A 16,281-nucleotide genomic window follows, 5' to 3' on the forward strand; every position below is an offset into this window, starting at 1 on the left:
CCAACTTTAATCACTTTTTTCCAACAGTAATGATGTTAATAGCCACATTAGGGAAGAACATCTTTTCCACCATAGATTGAGTCTGGTGTTTTAACCATTTCATTTTACCGTTTCATTATAATAGATTTCACTTGAGCTGGCTGAGTGTTAAAAGTAAAGATAATATCTTAGTACATTTTATTATTTTCAAACTTTACTTGATATATTATGTTGTTTATTTCTAAAAGTATTTTTTTAAATGACTTTTTAGAAAAGTGCATTTGAAAAAAAACAATATATATTTGACTAATTCATTTGAAAAGTGTTTTTTGATAAATAAATTATGTTTGACTAATTTTAAAAAATATATATTTTTGAGAGTAAAGTTACGAAAAATGATGAGTATCAATATTTTTTTTAAAATGCTTTTAAGAGTAAAGTTACCAAACAATTGATTTTTTTTTAACAAAAAAGTATTTTTGACCTCCCAACGACAATACCAAACAGGGTTCTAAAATTGGTTTGAATTTGTTTTTACTTCCACCTAGTGATTTTGATATTAAATTGGCTTTGATTAATTAATCTAAATAGACTATAATCCTCTAGTTGAATCTCACATAGGAACGTGACAGAAGCATATCGATCCTCTTTTATTAGTTCCTAAAACCCTAACCTTTAACTTCTTCAACCGTGAAATTCACATCCTTTCACCTACAATACCACCAACCACCTCTTATCTCTCACTCTATCAAAATGTTTAATTGTAAAACAAAAATCAATATTATTTGATTTTATTTTTTTAGCTTCTTTTACGAGCCTCATCTGTATTAATGTGTTTCAAGTCCAAATAAACTAAGAGAGTTTAGTGGATTGACAAAAAAACTTACTACTTCACGGTGAATTTCAATGATGTTCACATTAACTAGCTTTGATTTTGTGGTATAAACATTGTTATTATTCGATTACCTTCATGTACATTAAGCAAATTATAAAAAGACTTGCCAAAAAAATAAGTGATTAACATGGGTGACGATGTTGTGTAACTCAGCGAAAACTATGTACTCCATGTTGCAAATATGTCCAAAGGGTGAGGAGGGTAAATTAAATATATAGATGTTTGTATAAGTGAACTTTTTGATAACTTATACTATCGTAAAAATTAATTTATAAAATATGTATCGATAAGTTAGTTGATTAACATTTATATATTCAAAATAACTTTCCTACCTATAATTGGGAAAGTGGAAAAGTATGTCGCATATTCATTAAGATATAATCGGGCTTTAATATGAGTATAGAAAATTAAGTGAAAAAGGAAAAAAAAAAAATCCCATTTATAATTGTATCAGCTAAAAATAAGTACTACTCCATTAATACTCTGTAGATCTTTGTTTCGATAGGAGAGGAAACTCAAGGCCTACATATTTATTTCCGGCTTCCCTTTAATTTTCCATGTGACTTCTTATGTTGTGTCAGAAATTCCTCCCACATCTTTTTCATCTTCTTCAATTCATTTTTTTCAAAATTTTGTTCATCCAAATTAAAGTACTAATTTCGGGTATTCTGTTATTTCTATATCCAGAGAATTGAATGACCAGTTTTGTAATTTCGAAGGCATATATATTTGAGGCTAAGCCTTTCCTTTTATTCTTTGTTGTTTTAACGTAACAATGGTAAAATACCTTACCTTTTGTTGCTTCATATCTTAAAGAAAATGATGTATGTACATGTAGCTGCTTGTTTGCTTAAATAAGGTCTTAGGCACATAATTTAGTTTGACGCAAAAGGCATAGTTGAGGAGATGTGATTTTTTGTAACTTTTTAAATATTTTATTATTATTATTTTAATAAAGAAAAAATTATTTATATATATAAGAGATTCAATTGGATATGAATTTCTTTTCCATTAGAAAAAAAAATTAATTTGTTATATGTTGGACTGATTATTTGAAAGAAATTTTGAATAGTTGTAAAGTGATTTTTGACCAATTATATAAGTAAATATTCTCCACCCACAATTTCTCTCTTTTTGAAAAATAAATAAATTAAATGCATACGCAAACATGAATAATACTTTTCTTTTGATTAATTTTAGCTAGAGTTGGTTCATCACGTGGTAGTGCGTGAGGTGTTAGATCGTTTTTATTTGACTAAAAATAAATTTTCTTTGGCAAAAATTATCTCTAATAATTGAATAGCCGAAATATTCTCCAAAATCTTTTATATGTAAAAATGAAAATTTCTTGTAACAAGATACATAAAACTAAAACTAAGCTTATAAAAGATTACAAAATAAAATTTCTCCCTTCCCTTTCCTTTGTGATTTTCGTTAAGGTATTTCTTGGCAGAAAATTTAATTTGACAATTTAAATATCCAAGAGAACATAGTCATCAAGCTCTCGTAGCTCAGTTGGTTAGAGCACCCGTTTAGTAAGCGGGAGGTCTTGAGTTCGACTCTCAACGAGAGCAAAGCAAAACAATTTTTTAGTGATCAGATTTGCTAAAATAAGGTACGTAAAACGCAACTCCTTTTTAACTCTTTTTTTTTTAAGATACTTAAATACAGATTATACCAACAAACATAATACACTAGTACATATTGAGCCTGATCATATACTATATTAGAGAATCAATCTTTCTAAATGTTACATTTATTAACGAAGATAATTCAGGCCCTTTTTTGTAAACCATTCTGGGCAAACGAAACATCTTCTCTACGTTTACATACAATTGAACTAAGGATTCTGACTGACTTTTCAGTTCTTGAGTGGTTCTTAGCACCCTTGCAGGTCCCGCCACCTCAGATAAACCAATCCAGCCTGGTAATGAGTATAAGCCCCTGCCACCACGAGTACATGAAATAGTTGGTGGCTGTGGCCAGCAATGTCAAACTTCCCAGGCATCCATCTTTCTGGAACTCTCATGGCATATATCAGCGCTCCAATGCCGTAAAATATGCCCATCAAAAGTTCATATCCAGTCGTATGATGCGCCTCAGGTTGGTGCCAAAACAAAACCAGCTTGTGTAGAATAGGTACCGCACCTGACAGGCCCATTCCGAAAAATAGAGATGCTCGAATAACTCGATATTCTGGAGTCTGGAACACAGGAAGTAGGGAACCCAAGATTGTGCCAATTCCCAGGAGGGTAATAAATCCCAGATACAAATTGCAAAAGAAGGGGTAACACATGAAGGAATAATAGACCGGAGGGTAAAATGAAGTTGATATCAGGGCAGCGATACCGGCATAGTCGAACCTCAGCATGATGTATGATAAACGCTCTGAATGGCAAGAAAGTAAATGACATGTGCTGCTTGCTAACAAACAAAGCATTGCCCCACCAAGGAAGGCATAGAATGGCCAGCGCGTTATTGGTCTCACCAGCAATGGTGCTAATATATTTGCCACATCTTCCTTTACACTCCGCTGCAAAAATTGAACAACAGTGAAATATCAGTTTACTAAGAGGCAGCCTAAGAGTAGCTAGTTCATATGCTATGGCTTAGTGGAAAGAACCACATTAGACTTAACAGTATTACTACTTAACTATGTCAATTATAATAATAAAAGAATTACTACATTACTATGTTTTCAGTTATGATGAGGTCATTTACCTTCCTGTAATATGAAAAATGAGTGGGGTAGCAACCAGCCCAGCCCCATAAGAAAAAAATAAATAAATTATAAATACCACAAACACATCCCCAGAAAGAGTAGAAGTAAACCTCAAACCAAAGACAATCTTATCGATAATTATCAGAGCAAGGAAAACTTTAGATTTACATTTTACAGGGTGAAGTATTAAAAGCAGTAATATTATTTGGAAGAATTCTTATATTTAAGCATCAGTAGTAACTCCAACTTTCTAACAGCTTCATGTCCTCTTTTTCTTTCTTTTTCTAAGGATACATAACAGGTCCATGAGATACACACCCCATAATGGACTTGTGAATTCCTAGCCAAGCAAATTCATCTTGATGGCATTTATTACAGATCGAATAGGTATCACAATAAGATGAAATCGAACTAAACAAGCAATACAATGTGTCTGAATAGTTATGGTTATCACTCATACATGTGCAGCCTAAGAAGACAGTAACCAGTAGTTGAATAAGGCATTCTTACCAGTACACAGACATCTGTATGGTTGCTGTGGGAAAATCGCTCAGGCAGGCAGTTGTTCAGGAGGTCAATAATATGCCAATTAGAGGGGGAACGTAGCAAACCATCTCGAAGTTTGTGCAAATCAGGCATATGCGGCAAAGAAGGAAGACAAGTTAAAAGTTCTGCTTGTAATTTGTGCAAATCAGCCTTCCTCAGCACATCAGGCAGATTTTGTAAGGAATGTAAATCTACAACCTTGGGAACTTTGGTTGCAGTATAAATGGTCAGCGCAAGGAAGAGGAAGAACCCTATCAAATGCCTATAACAAGTAGGAAAATCAAGATCCTGTTCAGTAATCTTTTATAGCTTCTTTTTCTCAATCAGAATGTCAGGATCAGGATAACATAGACAGAACATTTAGCAAAGCAATGAACCAATAACATAAAGGAACCAGCAATAACATGAAATAAGATCTGAAGGTAGTATATTTGTTCACGTGCTACGACAGCAGTTGCCGCTTCAGTAAAGGTTTAGTAAGGAAATTCAAAGAGTAAAACCAAGTGGTCAGCCTAGTACCTAAACACCTTCTAAGGCACAATCATAGAATGCATAGTTTACTATTTGATTATGACTTACCTAGTATTTCTCATTATTTTCTCAAGGATGCAAGTTATTTCTTAATTTTGTGGCAATTGCATAGATCAGTTTTCCTGAGCCAGAAAAGCATTCTTATCCTTGGTCAGATCGCGCGGTAGCACTCATAAAACACTTGATGTAATTATCATCAAATTTCTATTAATCATAGTAATCGATCCAATAACCCTTTCAAACAAAGAACAATAAATGGTACATTTTCAGCCTGTAAAGATCCTCATCTTAAGACAGCAGCTAAATGACTGATTGACCCTCTTTGCAACAAAACTTGAAGGACCTTAGACTGCAGAGTGGCTAATACTGCCCTCAACAATGAAAGTTAAAAGAACTTTGAGTCCAAAATTCAATTAATCCAAACCTCTATAAGGAAAAAAGTTATCGCAGAGCATAGCATCCTTTCTAATCTATAGTACCATAAAATCAAGCCAATTAAACAAAGAAGGTAACAGAAAGAAAAGAATCAAGTCGAACTTTACTCTATGAAAAATGAAAGCAGAGTAATAAGAGGATTGTTAAAAGTGAAGAACGGTAACTCTTACGTCCAAACATTTAGGGTCTCATTGTGAATTGTGAAGATGCTGAGCAATGCTTGCTTCAATGGCCATTCGGCCCTGTAATGACCCAGAATGTATTCGTTGTCTTTCAAATACCCAGGCAATGAATGATACTCCACAAGCTGGTACTTCACTTTCTTCCATAATCTCTTTCCTTTCCCTTCCTTGGAAGGAGACAATAATTGATTATCCTCATTACCAGTCAATTTCTCTTTGCCCTTATCCATCTTCACATTCAATTCGTTATCTGTCAACACAAAATCCTGATTAAGGTGAATAAACAAACAGATCCGAGTCCTAACAATAACAAAATGAGAATTTCGTAGAGAAGTTGCTAATACAACACACAATTCAAGAACCCAACAGAGATGATGACGTGTTTCTTGATCGTAGAACCCTAACCCTTAATCTTTGGACGAAATTAGGGGATGGGATTCTTGACATGAAGAAGAAGAAGAGAAGAAAAGCTCTTATGTAACCAAATTTAGGTGGAATTTAATTTCACAAGAAACTTCGACGTGGTCGATGCAAGTGCAACATATACAAGACGCAAAAGGCGGACAGTAAATTGATAAAACGACTCATCACATTTTTTTGTCATCAATAAATTAAAATAAAAGTTCAAATACTTAAATAATTAAACTACTAAAAATTTCATTAAGAAAACCATTAAGACTAAAATGCTTCGAATTTTCTTTAAAATCAATTTTTTATCTTTTTTAGATCTCACTTATGAAAATACATAAATTAGGTTGGGGCTGATGACGTTAGGGGAGCCACCTTAGTAAAGGGGTTCATCCGAATCTCATTCGGCGGAAAATTATATTATTTATACATGATTGAAATAATTTTTTTTTTTTATATATATAGTAATATTAACCCCCTTTGACTACTTTGTATTTTTATTTCTAGAGTTTTTGAATCCCTTATTAAAAATTATGTCTTCGCCACTAGTCAATAAGATGCCTTGATTGAAAATAGATGCGGAGATGCTGAGGTGATTTTGTTTGTTGGTGGTTTTGGCACGATTGCGCCAATGCCAGATTTGTCAAACATATACTTACAAAATTTATTTGTCTTTTGGTGCTTACAAATTGCATGGCATATTGCATGTTCTACACAGTTTTATTATTATTATTATTATTATTATATTATTATTATTATTTAACTGTAACTAATTAGTATATTCACATGTTATTTAAGTATTTAATTACTTTTATAATAAATTAATATAATTTGATTACATTAAGCAAATGGTAAATACACCTTTCCTTTTATTTTATATAGCGATTTATTTGGACATTTTATTTAACAAATAAAAATAATTTCACGTACTAAAAGTATTATTAGAGCTTGCAATATTAAGGAACACATTTAATTTTTAGAATAAATTTGAATATCTTTCATTATTAAATTTATGAAAATAAACTTCATATAAATAAAATCTAGATATTAAAATGAAAAAATTGTATAAAATAACAAACTATTAATTCAAATCAAATGTTATAACCACAGTTTCATTTTATTATAATATGTAGCAAACACTTTGTCATCGCTTCTCTCCCCAGAAATCTCGCTCGTCACTCTCCTAGATCTCGCTCGCCACTCTCCCTCGACTCTCTCACTTTATACAAACACAAATGTATAAATTGTGTTTTTGTTTGTACAAAACGAGAGAAAACTGTATATACAAATACAAATACATATATTTTCGTCTTATACACTTATAATTATACAAAAACAGATCTTCCGCTATCAGTTCTCTTTTGCATTTCTCTCTTTCTCGCTTTATACAAATTGACAACCAATGTGAATATTTTCATCAACCAACAAGAAAAAACTTTCAATCTAAGAGCATCCCACCTCATTACCTAAACTGGTATAGTGGTATTTGAGGAGTGACCTCATCAACTCAAACTAATTACTATGTATAATTTGTGTTGTATAAAGCGAGAGAGAGATTTGATATACAAATATTTTATTTCGATTCAAGTGTATACATTCAAATTTTATGCAGATATACAAACATAAAGAACATAAACATATATACAAACACAATTTCCATAGACATAGACGCCCGATTTATACAAATTGATGCGATTATACAAATCAGATGTCTGTGATTTTATATAAATCAAAGTTGCATGCGATTTTTATACAAATCTGATGTTCCATAGCAAACATAAAATTTGCTATGGAGCGCAATTATGCAAACTATAATTATAACATACAAATATGATTTTTATGTTTGCTAAATCCAAAATTTACTCTAATAAATATGATGAATCAAAGGGTTTATTGTAAAATAATTCAAGAAACTTTTAAACATTGTTGCTGTAAAACTGTTTTTACCTTTTGAAATACTATTATTCTGATTCTTATAACTTTTTATTTTTTGACGGATCTGAAATTGTTGCATATACAGTCGATTAGTGGTTATATATGCAAAGTCAAGACCAAAAAAAAAAAAAAAAAGAGAGAGAAAGATATTAGTATAAGCAAAGATTGAGAGTTGCAAACCTTATGATGGGCCATGTGTTATTGGAACTTGGCATATTCCAAGCCCAGTTGATTTATTATTCTTTTGGACCTAATTGTCATGAACAACCACGTATCATGTCATTTGTCACATATTTTGCCATGTAAGAGCCTTGCATAAAAGTGAAAATTCTAGAGCCATGAAAAATTATTTTGTTTTTGGGAAAAAATTGACATCTTTAACAAAATTTGGTACAAAAATCACTTAAAATATCTTGGAAGATTATAGGCACACGGAATTCTAAAGAGCTAACAAATATCTCGTATTTTCCAGTAGTAAAGTAATTATCTTGAGTGCATGTAAAATCACGATCAATTTATCAAGTATCGTGCAATGCATTTAGTTGATATGTAAGGTCCAATAGTATCGTATAAAATGAATGGAAAAAGTATTTTCTACGTAATTAGTTCATAAATCATATTTCCTTTGTCCCTAATTACTTGTCCACTTTTGAATTGACACACCTTTTAAGAAAGCAATAATTGACATAGTGAGTTTACTATTTTACACATATTAATTATGAAGTGATGAATTAAAAAGAAGTTCTACTTTTTTCAAAGTAATTAATTGAGGATATACTAGGTAAAATTTTTTTATCCTTTCTTGATTTGTCAAAATGGACAAGTAATTAGGGACATAGAGAATATTAATCTCAATTTAGTGCGAAATTTGAATTTTGTCATGTCCAAATAACTATACAAAGAAAAATATCAAATAGAGGGGGTAAAAATATCAATTTAGTAATGAAAGGTCTTTTTTTTTGTCATACCTTTAATTATGTGAATTAGATTTACGTATTAGTCATGCACTTCAAATTTGTGTGTTAAAATCTACAAAAAGAAACAGAGCACAAAACGGCCTTTTCTCAATTCAGAGTGCAATTGTGGGAGCATGAAGTACCAACGTGGTGGAGTGCCTTGAAGAATCACGAGCTTGAACCTTTCTTCAATCTTGTTGAACCATAGGATCATCGGACCATGGGATCGTTGGACTATGTGCTCTGATACCACTTGTTGGGTTCTGAAGGGTGATTGGGCGTCAGGCGGAAGCTTACTATTTGCAAATCATATAGTTGATAAATCAGATATCAAAAACTTATACTAAAAATCAAAATATTATTATATCAAAACTAATATAAAGAAAAACATTGAAACTTTAAAGAGAATAAATCTTCCCATAAACAAGATTCTTAAACGACTACATTGTGGATGTTATTATTTTTGTGTTAGAAGAAAGAAACCTATATTTATAGAGTTCTAAAACCTTTCCTACTAGAAAAGGAGTCCTAAAAGGAGAGAACAAACCAAATATGAAAGAATATTATTTTTTCTTTTCAAGAAAAGTAAAAACATTTATGGTAATGTTTTGTCTTTTCTTTAAGAAAAAATAAATCTTAAATTATGGTAAGAAAATCAGGGCAAAACCCTAACAGTAAATCACATTAAATCTGGTGATTAATTTGGCCAATTCGTTTGACCTGACCACTACACGGAAGTGCTTACATACAGAGAACTAAGAATAGGGACACTAGCTAATTGCAATTTGAGGATGGTTTGACTACGCTAATCTTCATCCGTGGACTCCACTGGCTTGTGATAGAGTCAGAATTTTCACTAAAGAGATTTATTCTATTTAAAGAAGTAAAGTACCAAAGAAGATAAGATGATGACATCTATTATTATATATATATACATAGCAAGTAATTTTAATTTTGAATTATGTAGGTACTTTTCCATCTAATGAATTTCGATTGAATCCCTTACTGCCACATAGCTCCAAATCATACTAAAAGAGATGTTTTGACATTATTTTACTTTTGGAAAACAGCACAAGCACTATTAGTTTAATTTAATTAATCTGCACTTAAGATTTTAAAAACAAAGAATTAAAAGATATGGAGTACAAGAAAAGTATATTAATTGTTAATTACTTATTGACAACAGAAAAGTTAGCCATCATGCCAACAAATGACAACAACTTGTGGCTGGTAAACGGTGTGTTTTAGCACTTCCACTCGATCGGTCAAAGTAAAAAGTGGAACGACATACATATATACAGAGAAGTCCATTTAAGGCAAGTGGATTTCCAAAGATATATACATGATGAGTCACAATAGACATTAGACGATAGACTAAAATTCACAAAGGTCATCAAATAGGAACAAAAAAATAAATAAATATTTTTCCTTCTTTTTTTCTAAGGATGATGTTCGGTAGAAAAAGTTTTTTTTTTGTCATCGTTAATACTAATAAGACGCTAGAAGCACTCACCTTTTTATTGATTTGTCTTATTTATATCGCGGGTATTTTTGAAATTTCAAGTTTCTTTGTCCATATGTTTAGTTCATAACAGGATATTTTTGAAATTTTAATACCATGTTTTAAAGATGCTTTACATATATTTTTATGCGTTTGGTCCCATATCAATAAAAACATTACTTTTAGTATGATTTATTGAGCCGCCACGTTAACTCACAAGTTGCACTAGTTAATTTTTATTTTTGTTTTTTTCCTCTATACTGGAACTTTTTGACTCTTGGGAGTCTGCTCTATCTTCTTCTACTTAAATTTTTTTACTCATATCTTTTGTGGTACCAAATTAAGAGAAGAGTATGGTCACCAACTAACTAACCATCGCATGCGCTAACGCCCCTCGTTTTCAGAAATTAAAAAAAAAAACAAAACATATAGACCCTTTAATTCATCACACTTGTTACACTTGTACATTATTAAGCATGGCAAAACATAAATGTTGGTTAACGAACTTGGAGGCAAATAGGAATCCCTTACTGGAGCATCCATTTGAAATGAATCTATCACATGCACCAGTTTAATTTGCCATTGACTAATATATTCACATCATAATATAAAGTCCTAGACTACCTAGCACTCGATAAGGCTATAGGAGTGAGTTTTTTTTACCCTGTGCGCACTCACAAAATAGTGATCGTAGGTTTTTTCAATTAAAAAAAAACTATCGATAAGGCTTCTAGTTTGTTCAAAATCCAAGCTTAATTAAGATTAACTCTTGGAGCTACATATCGTTTAGGGTATGAGAGAAAATAATACATGTAATATTAGTTGGATGTTTACAATTTTAAAATTAAATATTGTTACGTCTCGTACTAAAGTTATTTTGTAAAATCTCATATTAAATCAGGCTATGTTCTATAAATTATTATATCGGAGGGAGTAAAATGTCTTTGTTTAGCATCTTTGGCTCTCCATATTTTAGGACTCTGAAGAATAAGTTTATTTATTTCTCCTCCGCCAAATCAAATTAAATTAACGCCTTGCTTGAAATACAATGTTTGATTCTTCCTAAATACTTTTTCTCTTATACTTAATTATTAGGTGTTTGACAGTACATCTTTCACTTTAAAATTGTGAAATTAGAATTAAATATAAAATTGTGTTTGATCATATTTTTGCGTAGAATAAGAACATTCATATTCCAAAAAACGAAAGAAGTGATATTTTAACAACGTAGCAGTTGAACTGTAGAGGTAATGGACGGAGATGCTGAGGCACACGCACGACGGTTTTTAATTTTGCTTTTGAAAGAGAATACTACTTTTTATATTTATAAATAATTTAATTTTAATACTTTTTTTATCCTAAAAAAATAAAATTATATAAATATAAATATTTATGATTTTTTTTTCTTCACTTCATGCTAAATTATAGTGTACACGTGAATTAAAAATGACGGAATGCAACAACAATTTTCTTAAAATTTGACAATGAATTTATAATTTAGGACGCTCTAATTATGATATATTTTATTTGAGCACTTTAAACACTAGATAAATTAATCTTATTAGACACTTTTTATTCATAATTTTTAAAATAAATTATTGTGCATGTTTTTAAGCATCCATATAAGTTAATCACATAAGCTATATATCATTCTTTAATTATACATAATAACATCAATTGAAATAAATATGATTATTTACAACTTATTGAGGACAACTAAAAAAGTGATATATTTTAAGTGATTGATGTATCTACGTAATGAGTGTATGAGAACATGCCCAAATTTGTAAGAAGATTTTGAATCGAAAATGTCTAATAGAAATATTTTATCATGTGTTTTGATAATTATTTAAGTGTCTAAATAAAATCTATCTATATTACTTTAAAAGCATAAAAATCCTTTAAAAATGTTGATTGGACTTTTTGTTTTTTTATTAAAAGAGTTTATAATAGACAAAAATTGACAGATACTATTTTCCTCAAATCATTATTTAATTATCTTCATATTATCTAAAATCAAGGAATTCTAAAATTATATGACAAGAGGAAAAACAAGGAGTCCTAAAAATACAGTAATAGGAAAATGTATGATAAGAGATATTAAAAAAATTAATAATTAAGAAGTTCTAAAATGCATCACAAAAGATAGAAAAGCAAAATAGAATCATATCAGGGGAAATTAGGAATTTTCCCATAATAGCATGGCCTAAAATTTGGCATAAAAGAAGTCCATATTTTATTTTTTGATTTCTAATAGCATAATTATTCTTTTTAAAGATTTCTGTGATGATCTTCATATAAAATAATATTTATTTTAACATATTTTTATTATAATTTATAAACATAAAATATAGTACTAACAAAATATATACACTAAATTAATTTATTGACAAATTTAAAAGAAAAATTGTAGGTTAAAAATTAGAGTCTCAAAAAGAAGGGTCCACATGCCACTCTCTGACTTTCAGTCTCTCACCTGCAGACGTGCGTAGATGTTTTATTTTATTGGTTCATTTCTTTTGCAAATTAAACAATAATTCATTAATTCATATTACTTTAATATTAAATAAATATATAAAATAATAATTAAATTTAATATTTTAAAATATAATTAATAAATTTAATTCAATAATAGATATCTTTGATTAAATTCTTTTAAAAACATATTAAATCAACATAGATCAAATAATACATATTACCGCTGTTTTGTAGTATGACAAAACAACAATAGGCCATATAAGCTCAGGTTGTGCGGGGGGTGGGGGGGTGAGGGTGGGTTTGGCAGATCTATACTTTTTTCTTACGTCTCTCTATTTAAAGCTACAATCCCTCGCTCATGCTTTCTTCACACGCTCCCTTTAATTTCATTTACCACCAAATTTACTTCATTTTCTGCCACGCTTCCTTACATCATTATTCTCCCCTGTTACTACTACTTCTTTAGCCCATTTAAACTCCAAAAAAAATTACACAACTGAAAACCGTGCGTACGCAATTTTTCTTCCCATATTGGTGATTGAATTTCTCTGTGGAATCTTCTGCATCGGTGAGTGTGTAGACTGTCAGAGTTCTCTCTGTTTTCATTCCTTTATTATTGCTTGACAAGTCAGTTTTGGAGTAATCAATCATCTTCTTCTATTCATCTTTAACTTCACGCAGAAAATTGAAACTAAATTTTGTGCTTTTTGATTTAGTTTGCACTCTGTATTATCAATCGATCGACCGACCGGCGGGTGTCTGAGTTTAAGATGGGGAATTGCCAAGCGGCAGAGGCAGCAACAGTAGTGATTCAACATCCAGGCAATAAAATTGAGAGGATTTATTGGTCTATAAGTGCACATGAAGTCATGAGTTCGAATCCTGGCCACTACGTCGCCCTTGTTATCACTTCTCCAACTGAGAGAACACACAATGGTTCGCCCGTCAGGCAGCTTAAGCTTCTCCGCCCCGGTGATACTTTGCTTCTTGGACAAGTTTATCGACTCATCAGCTTCGAAGGTAAAAAAAATAATATCTCAATTTATTTTTCGTTCATTAATCTGATCGATCATTTTTTTTTTCCAGATGTACTAAAAGAGTTTGCTGCAAAAAAGTGTGTGAAACTTGGCAAGTTACTCAGGGAAAGTGGAGGCCTTGTTCTCGATTCAAAGAAAATCTCCGTCGATTCTTCAGCAGTGAAAAACAAGCCCAAAATGGTGAATGGAATCCCAGCTAAGGTAATTAATTTTTACAACAAATCCTTTTAGGACCATTTTTGATTTAGATGTGTTTTAAATTCTCGGGTCTAAGTTAAGTCACTTTCACCCTTTTAAATATACCCAACGGCCAACTGAATACAAACTTAAATTACTGTTTGGATTTTTTTTCACTTCTTTTGCATTCATTTTGAAGGCTACTACTGCTATAAGATTCTGTTATTCAAATTTTTGAAGTAAAAAATTGGCTTGCAATTAAGGATTCTTTTGTATTTGATCTATGTTGATTTGATGATATCTTGATAACTTATAAAGCATCTTTCCCTTCCGAAAAGATGAGTGCATAAAAAAGAAGAAGAAGCTTATAACTTATAAATACTTTCACCTTCTCATATTATTGTCCACCTTACTATAAATAGTTATTTCAAATTAATTAATTAAAACTTCCCAATTTCACCCTTACAATTAATATTTTTTAAAAGCCTAAGCAAGCTTATAACTTCCAAAATAAATTATTTTTACAAGAGTGAATAAAAGATAAATTAGCAAAACTATCCATTTCATGATTTCTTAATGGACGTGAATCCAACCAACAAGTGTACGATGTATGGGATGGAGGGAGTAAGTAATAAACAGAGACGTCTTTAATACCTCGGATAGTGATATTGGGCCTGCTTTCAAGTGTGTCTATTTTCCATATGATGGCAAGTGAGATTATTATTGCACCTATGAGGCCATGATTATCTGAAGATTTGATAGGAATAAATGACATATTTGGTTGTTAGTATTATTTGTCTTAACTACATTATTTTACATATCCCTGAAATAATTGTCTTTATATATAAACAGGGTAAATAATTTGTTAGGTAACCATCCAAAAAATGGTTCCTTATTTTATTTTCCGTTAGTCAATTATTTTCTGAATATACTATTACATTGAGGTTGTTATTGGTGCACTTTTTAAGGAATATGTATTGATCTATCAATTAGGGCGGATGAACCTTTTCCATCTTTTCTGTACAATAATTAAGCTAGTTAGAAATTTATAAAATAAAGAGAGACTTTGAATCTTGTGATGTTAAATTTGTCAACGTATAATATTAGTGGGACAACATTAGGGTCGGCAAAGATCAAAAGGATACGGAGAAAGGCTGGCTAGAATTATGTTTTTTTTTTCAATTATTTACTTGCTTGGTTTTGTTAAATGAATAATGGAAACCATGTGCTTTTCCTTGGTTAATTATGGAAAGGTATAGTGGAATCTCTATAAGAAGCCATTAAAATGTGTAATGAGAATCTCTCTCTTGATCATTATAGCATATGTTTTTAATTCCATTTCCCAATTATGCGGGCTTTATCTCTGTCGATCATAAAGGGAATCACATGGGTATTTCCTATTCATTTTGGGAGTTGAAACAGAAATTAAAGAATTAAACAAGAGTTTACCAGAATATCAAGTGGTTGTTAATAATTGTTAATGCTGATTAATTGTTTAGTAGTACAGTATAAGATTTTTTAAAATAGCGAAGAGACACTGAATCTGATTTTTCTCCATCTCCAAGCGTTTTTTAGTTCCAGAGTCCTAATCAGAAACTGTCGTTAGTCGCGTGAACGAAAGGATTGATTACTTAAGGAGATAATGAAAATTACTAATATTTTCAAATCCTTTGACTTTGCAAGGTTAAGGAATATTGCGATGAAATTTGGGTGATTAGATCATTTGTTTGATAAAGTAAAAGTAGTAATGGTGCGTCTGACAAAGTCGTGACGAGAGAGATTCTGTTCAAAGCATGATGACTAATCGTTTTTATCCAATTGCTTTTTACTACTATTGGTGTTTCTGCAGCTCAATATTCATGCATCTTTTGTGCACTTTTTTGTTCAGATGGAACATGAAACTTATCAACATGGAAGCAGTAGCAGTAGCAGTAGCAGTAGCAGCAGTGGGCAAAGAAGTATGGGAAGACATCATGGTGGTGGGGGGCAATGGAAACCAGCCTTACAGAGTATTGCAGAGATTGGAACTTGACCTATACCCACCATAAAGCACGTCTACACTTCCCTAGCTACCATGGCTAAACCTTTTCCAAAAGGGATAAGAAAAGATAGCAACTCAATTGTCCCGAGCTACTAGTAATTAGTTTAGAAAAGTACTACAATGGAGATGAATGTTTGACGGATTCGCTCTGAAGAATTGCATCTACTTAGTACCTGCTTATTTTCAAGTTTCACGTAATTAAAATAATTACCATACTGGTCTTAGCTTACCTATAATTATCATTTGTTTCCATTCGCAAAAGCTATCAACTAGTTGGGCAACTTCAACAGTAAATTCCTATGCGGTCATTCAAATTGATTTCATACTGGGTCAAAAATTAATGACCAATTAACTCAATTAGCGACCCACATTTGCTACTATAAACTTAAAATAACCCCATTTTACTTTTATAACCCAATTTGATCAGTATACCACATCCTTTTTTCTGGTTTTAGCTA

General features: G+C 31.1%; 2 protein-coding genes and 1 non-coding gene across 3 annotated transcripts; 2 read left to right on the plus strand and 1 right to left on the minus strand.

Annotated features, from left to right (window-relative positions):
- Positions 1 to 2,374: 2,374 nt before the first annotated feature.
- On the plus strand, positions 2,375 to 2,448 carry TRNAT-AGU (transfer RNA threonine (anticodon AGU)). Its single transcript has one exon. It is a non-coding gene; the product is annotated as a tRNA-Thr (tRNA).
- A 243-nt stretch (positions 2,449 to 2,691) lies between these two features.
- LOC125848785 (heptahelical transmembrane protein 4-like) lies at positions 2,692 to 5,803 on the minus strand. Its single transcript, XM_049528720.1, has 4 exons — positions 5,642 to 5,803; positions 5,279 to 5,540; positions 4,107 to 4,404; positions 2,692 to 3,407 (listed from the first exon to the last, which is right to left on the minus strand). The coding sequence occupies exons 2-4, from the start codon at positions 5,518 to 5,520 to the stop codon at positions 2,754 to 2,756; spliced, it is 1,194 nt and encodes a 397-aa protein (XP_049384677.1). The 5' UTR covers positions 5,521 to 5,540; positions 5,642 to 5,803; the 3' UTR covers positions 2,692 to 2,753.
- A 7,122-nt stretch (positions 5,804 to 12,925) lies between these two features.
- LOC125848075 (uncharacterized) lies at positions 12,926 to 16,064 on the plus strand. Its single transcript, XM_049527872.1, has 3 exons — positions 12,926 to 13,588; positions 13,655 to 13,806; positions 15,671 to 16,064. Exons 1-3 carry the CDS (start codon positions 13,339 to 13,341, stop codon positions 15,812 to 15,814), a joined length of 546 nt encoding a protein of 181 aa, XP_049383829.1. The 5' UTR covers positions 12,926 to 13,338; the 3' UTR covers positions 15,815 to 16,064.
- The last annotated feature ends 217 nt before the right edge of the window (positions 16,065 to 16,281 follow it).

This window comes from Solanum stenotomum, chromosome 12 (genome assembly GCF_019186545.1).
Source record: "Solanum stenotomum isolate F172 chromosome 12, ASM1918654v1, whole genome shotgun sequence".
NCBI lineage: Eukaryota > Viridiplantae > Streptophyta > Magnoliopsida > Solanales > Solanaceae > Solanum > Solanum stenotomum.

Excerpts from the sequence above, each read along its gene's own strand:
- LOC125848785 (XM_049528720.1), bottom strand. The coding sequence starts at position 5,520 with ATGGATAAGGGCAAAGAGAAATTGACTGGTAATGAGGATAATCAATTA. Across the intron at positions 4,405-5,278 it reads GAGACCCTAAATGTTTGGAC|GCATTTGATAGGGTTCTTCC; the intron begins GTAAGAGTTACC and ends TACTTGTTATAG. Across the intron at positions 3,408-4,106 it reads ATACAGATGTCTGTGTACTG|CGGAGTGTAAAGGAAGATGT; the intron begins GTAAGAATGCCT and ends CAATTTTTGCAG.
- LOC125848075 (XM_049527872.1), top strand. The coding sequence starts at position 13,339 with ATGGGGAATTGCCAAGCGGCAGAGGCAGCAACAGTAGTGATTCAACAT. Across the intron at positions 13,589-13,654 it reads TCGACTCATCAGCTTCGAAG|ATGTACTAAAAGAGTTTGCT; the intron begins GTAAAAAAAATA and ends TTTTTTTTCCAG. Across the intron at positions 13,807-15,670 it reads TGAATGGAATCCCAGCTAAG|ATGGAACATGAAACTTATCA; the intron begins GTAATTAATTTT and ends TTTTTTGTTCAG.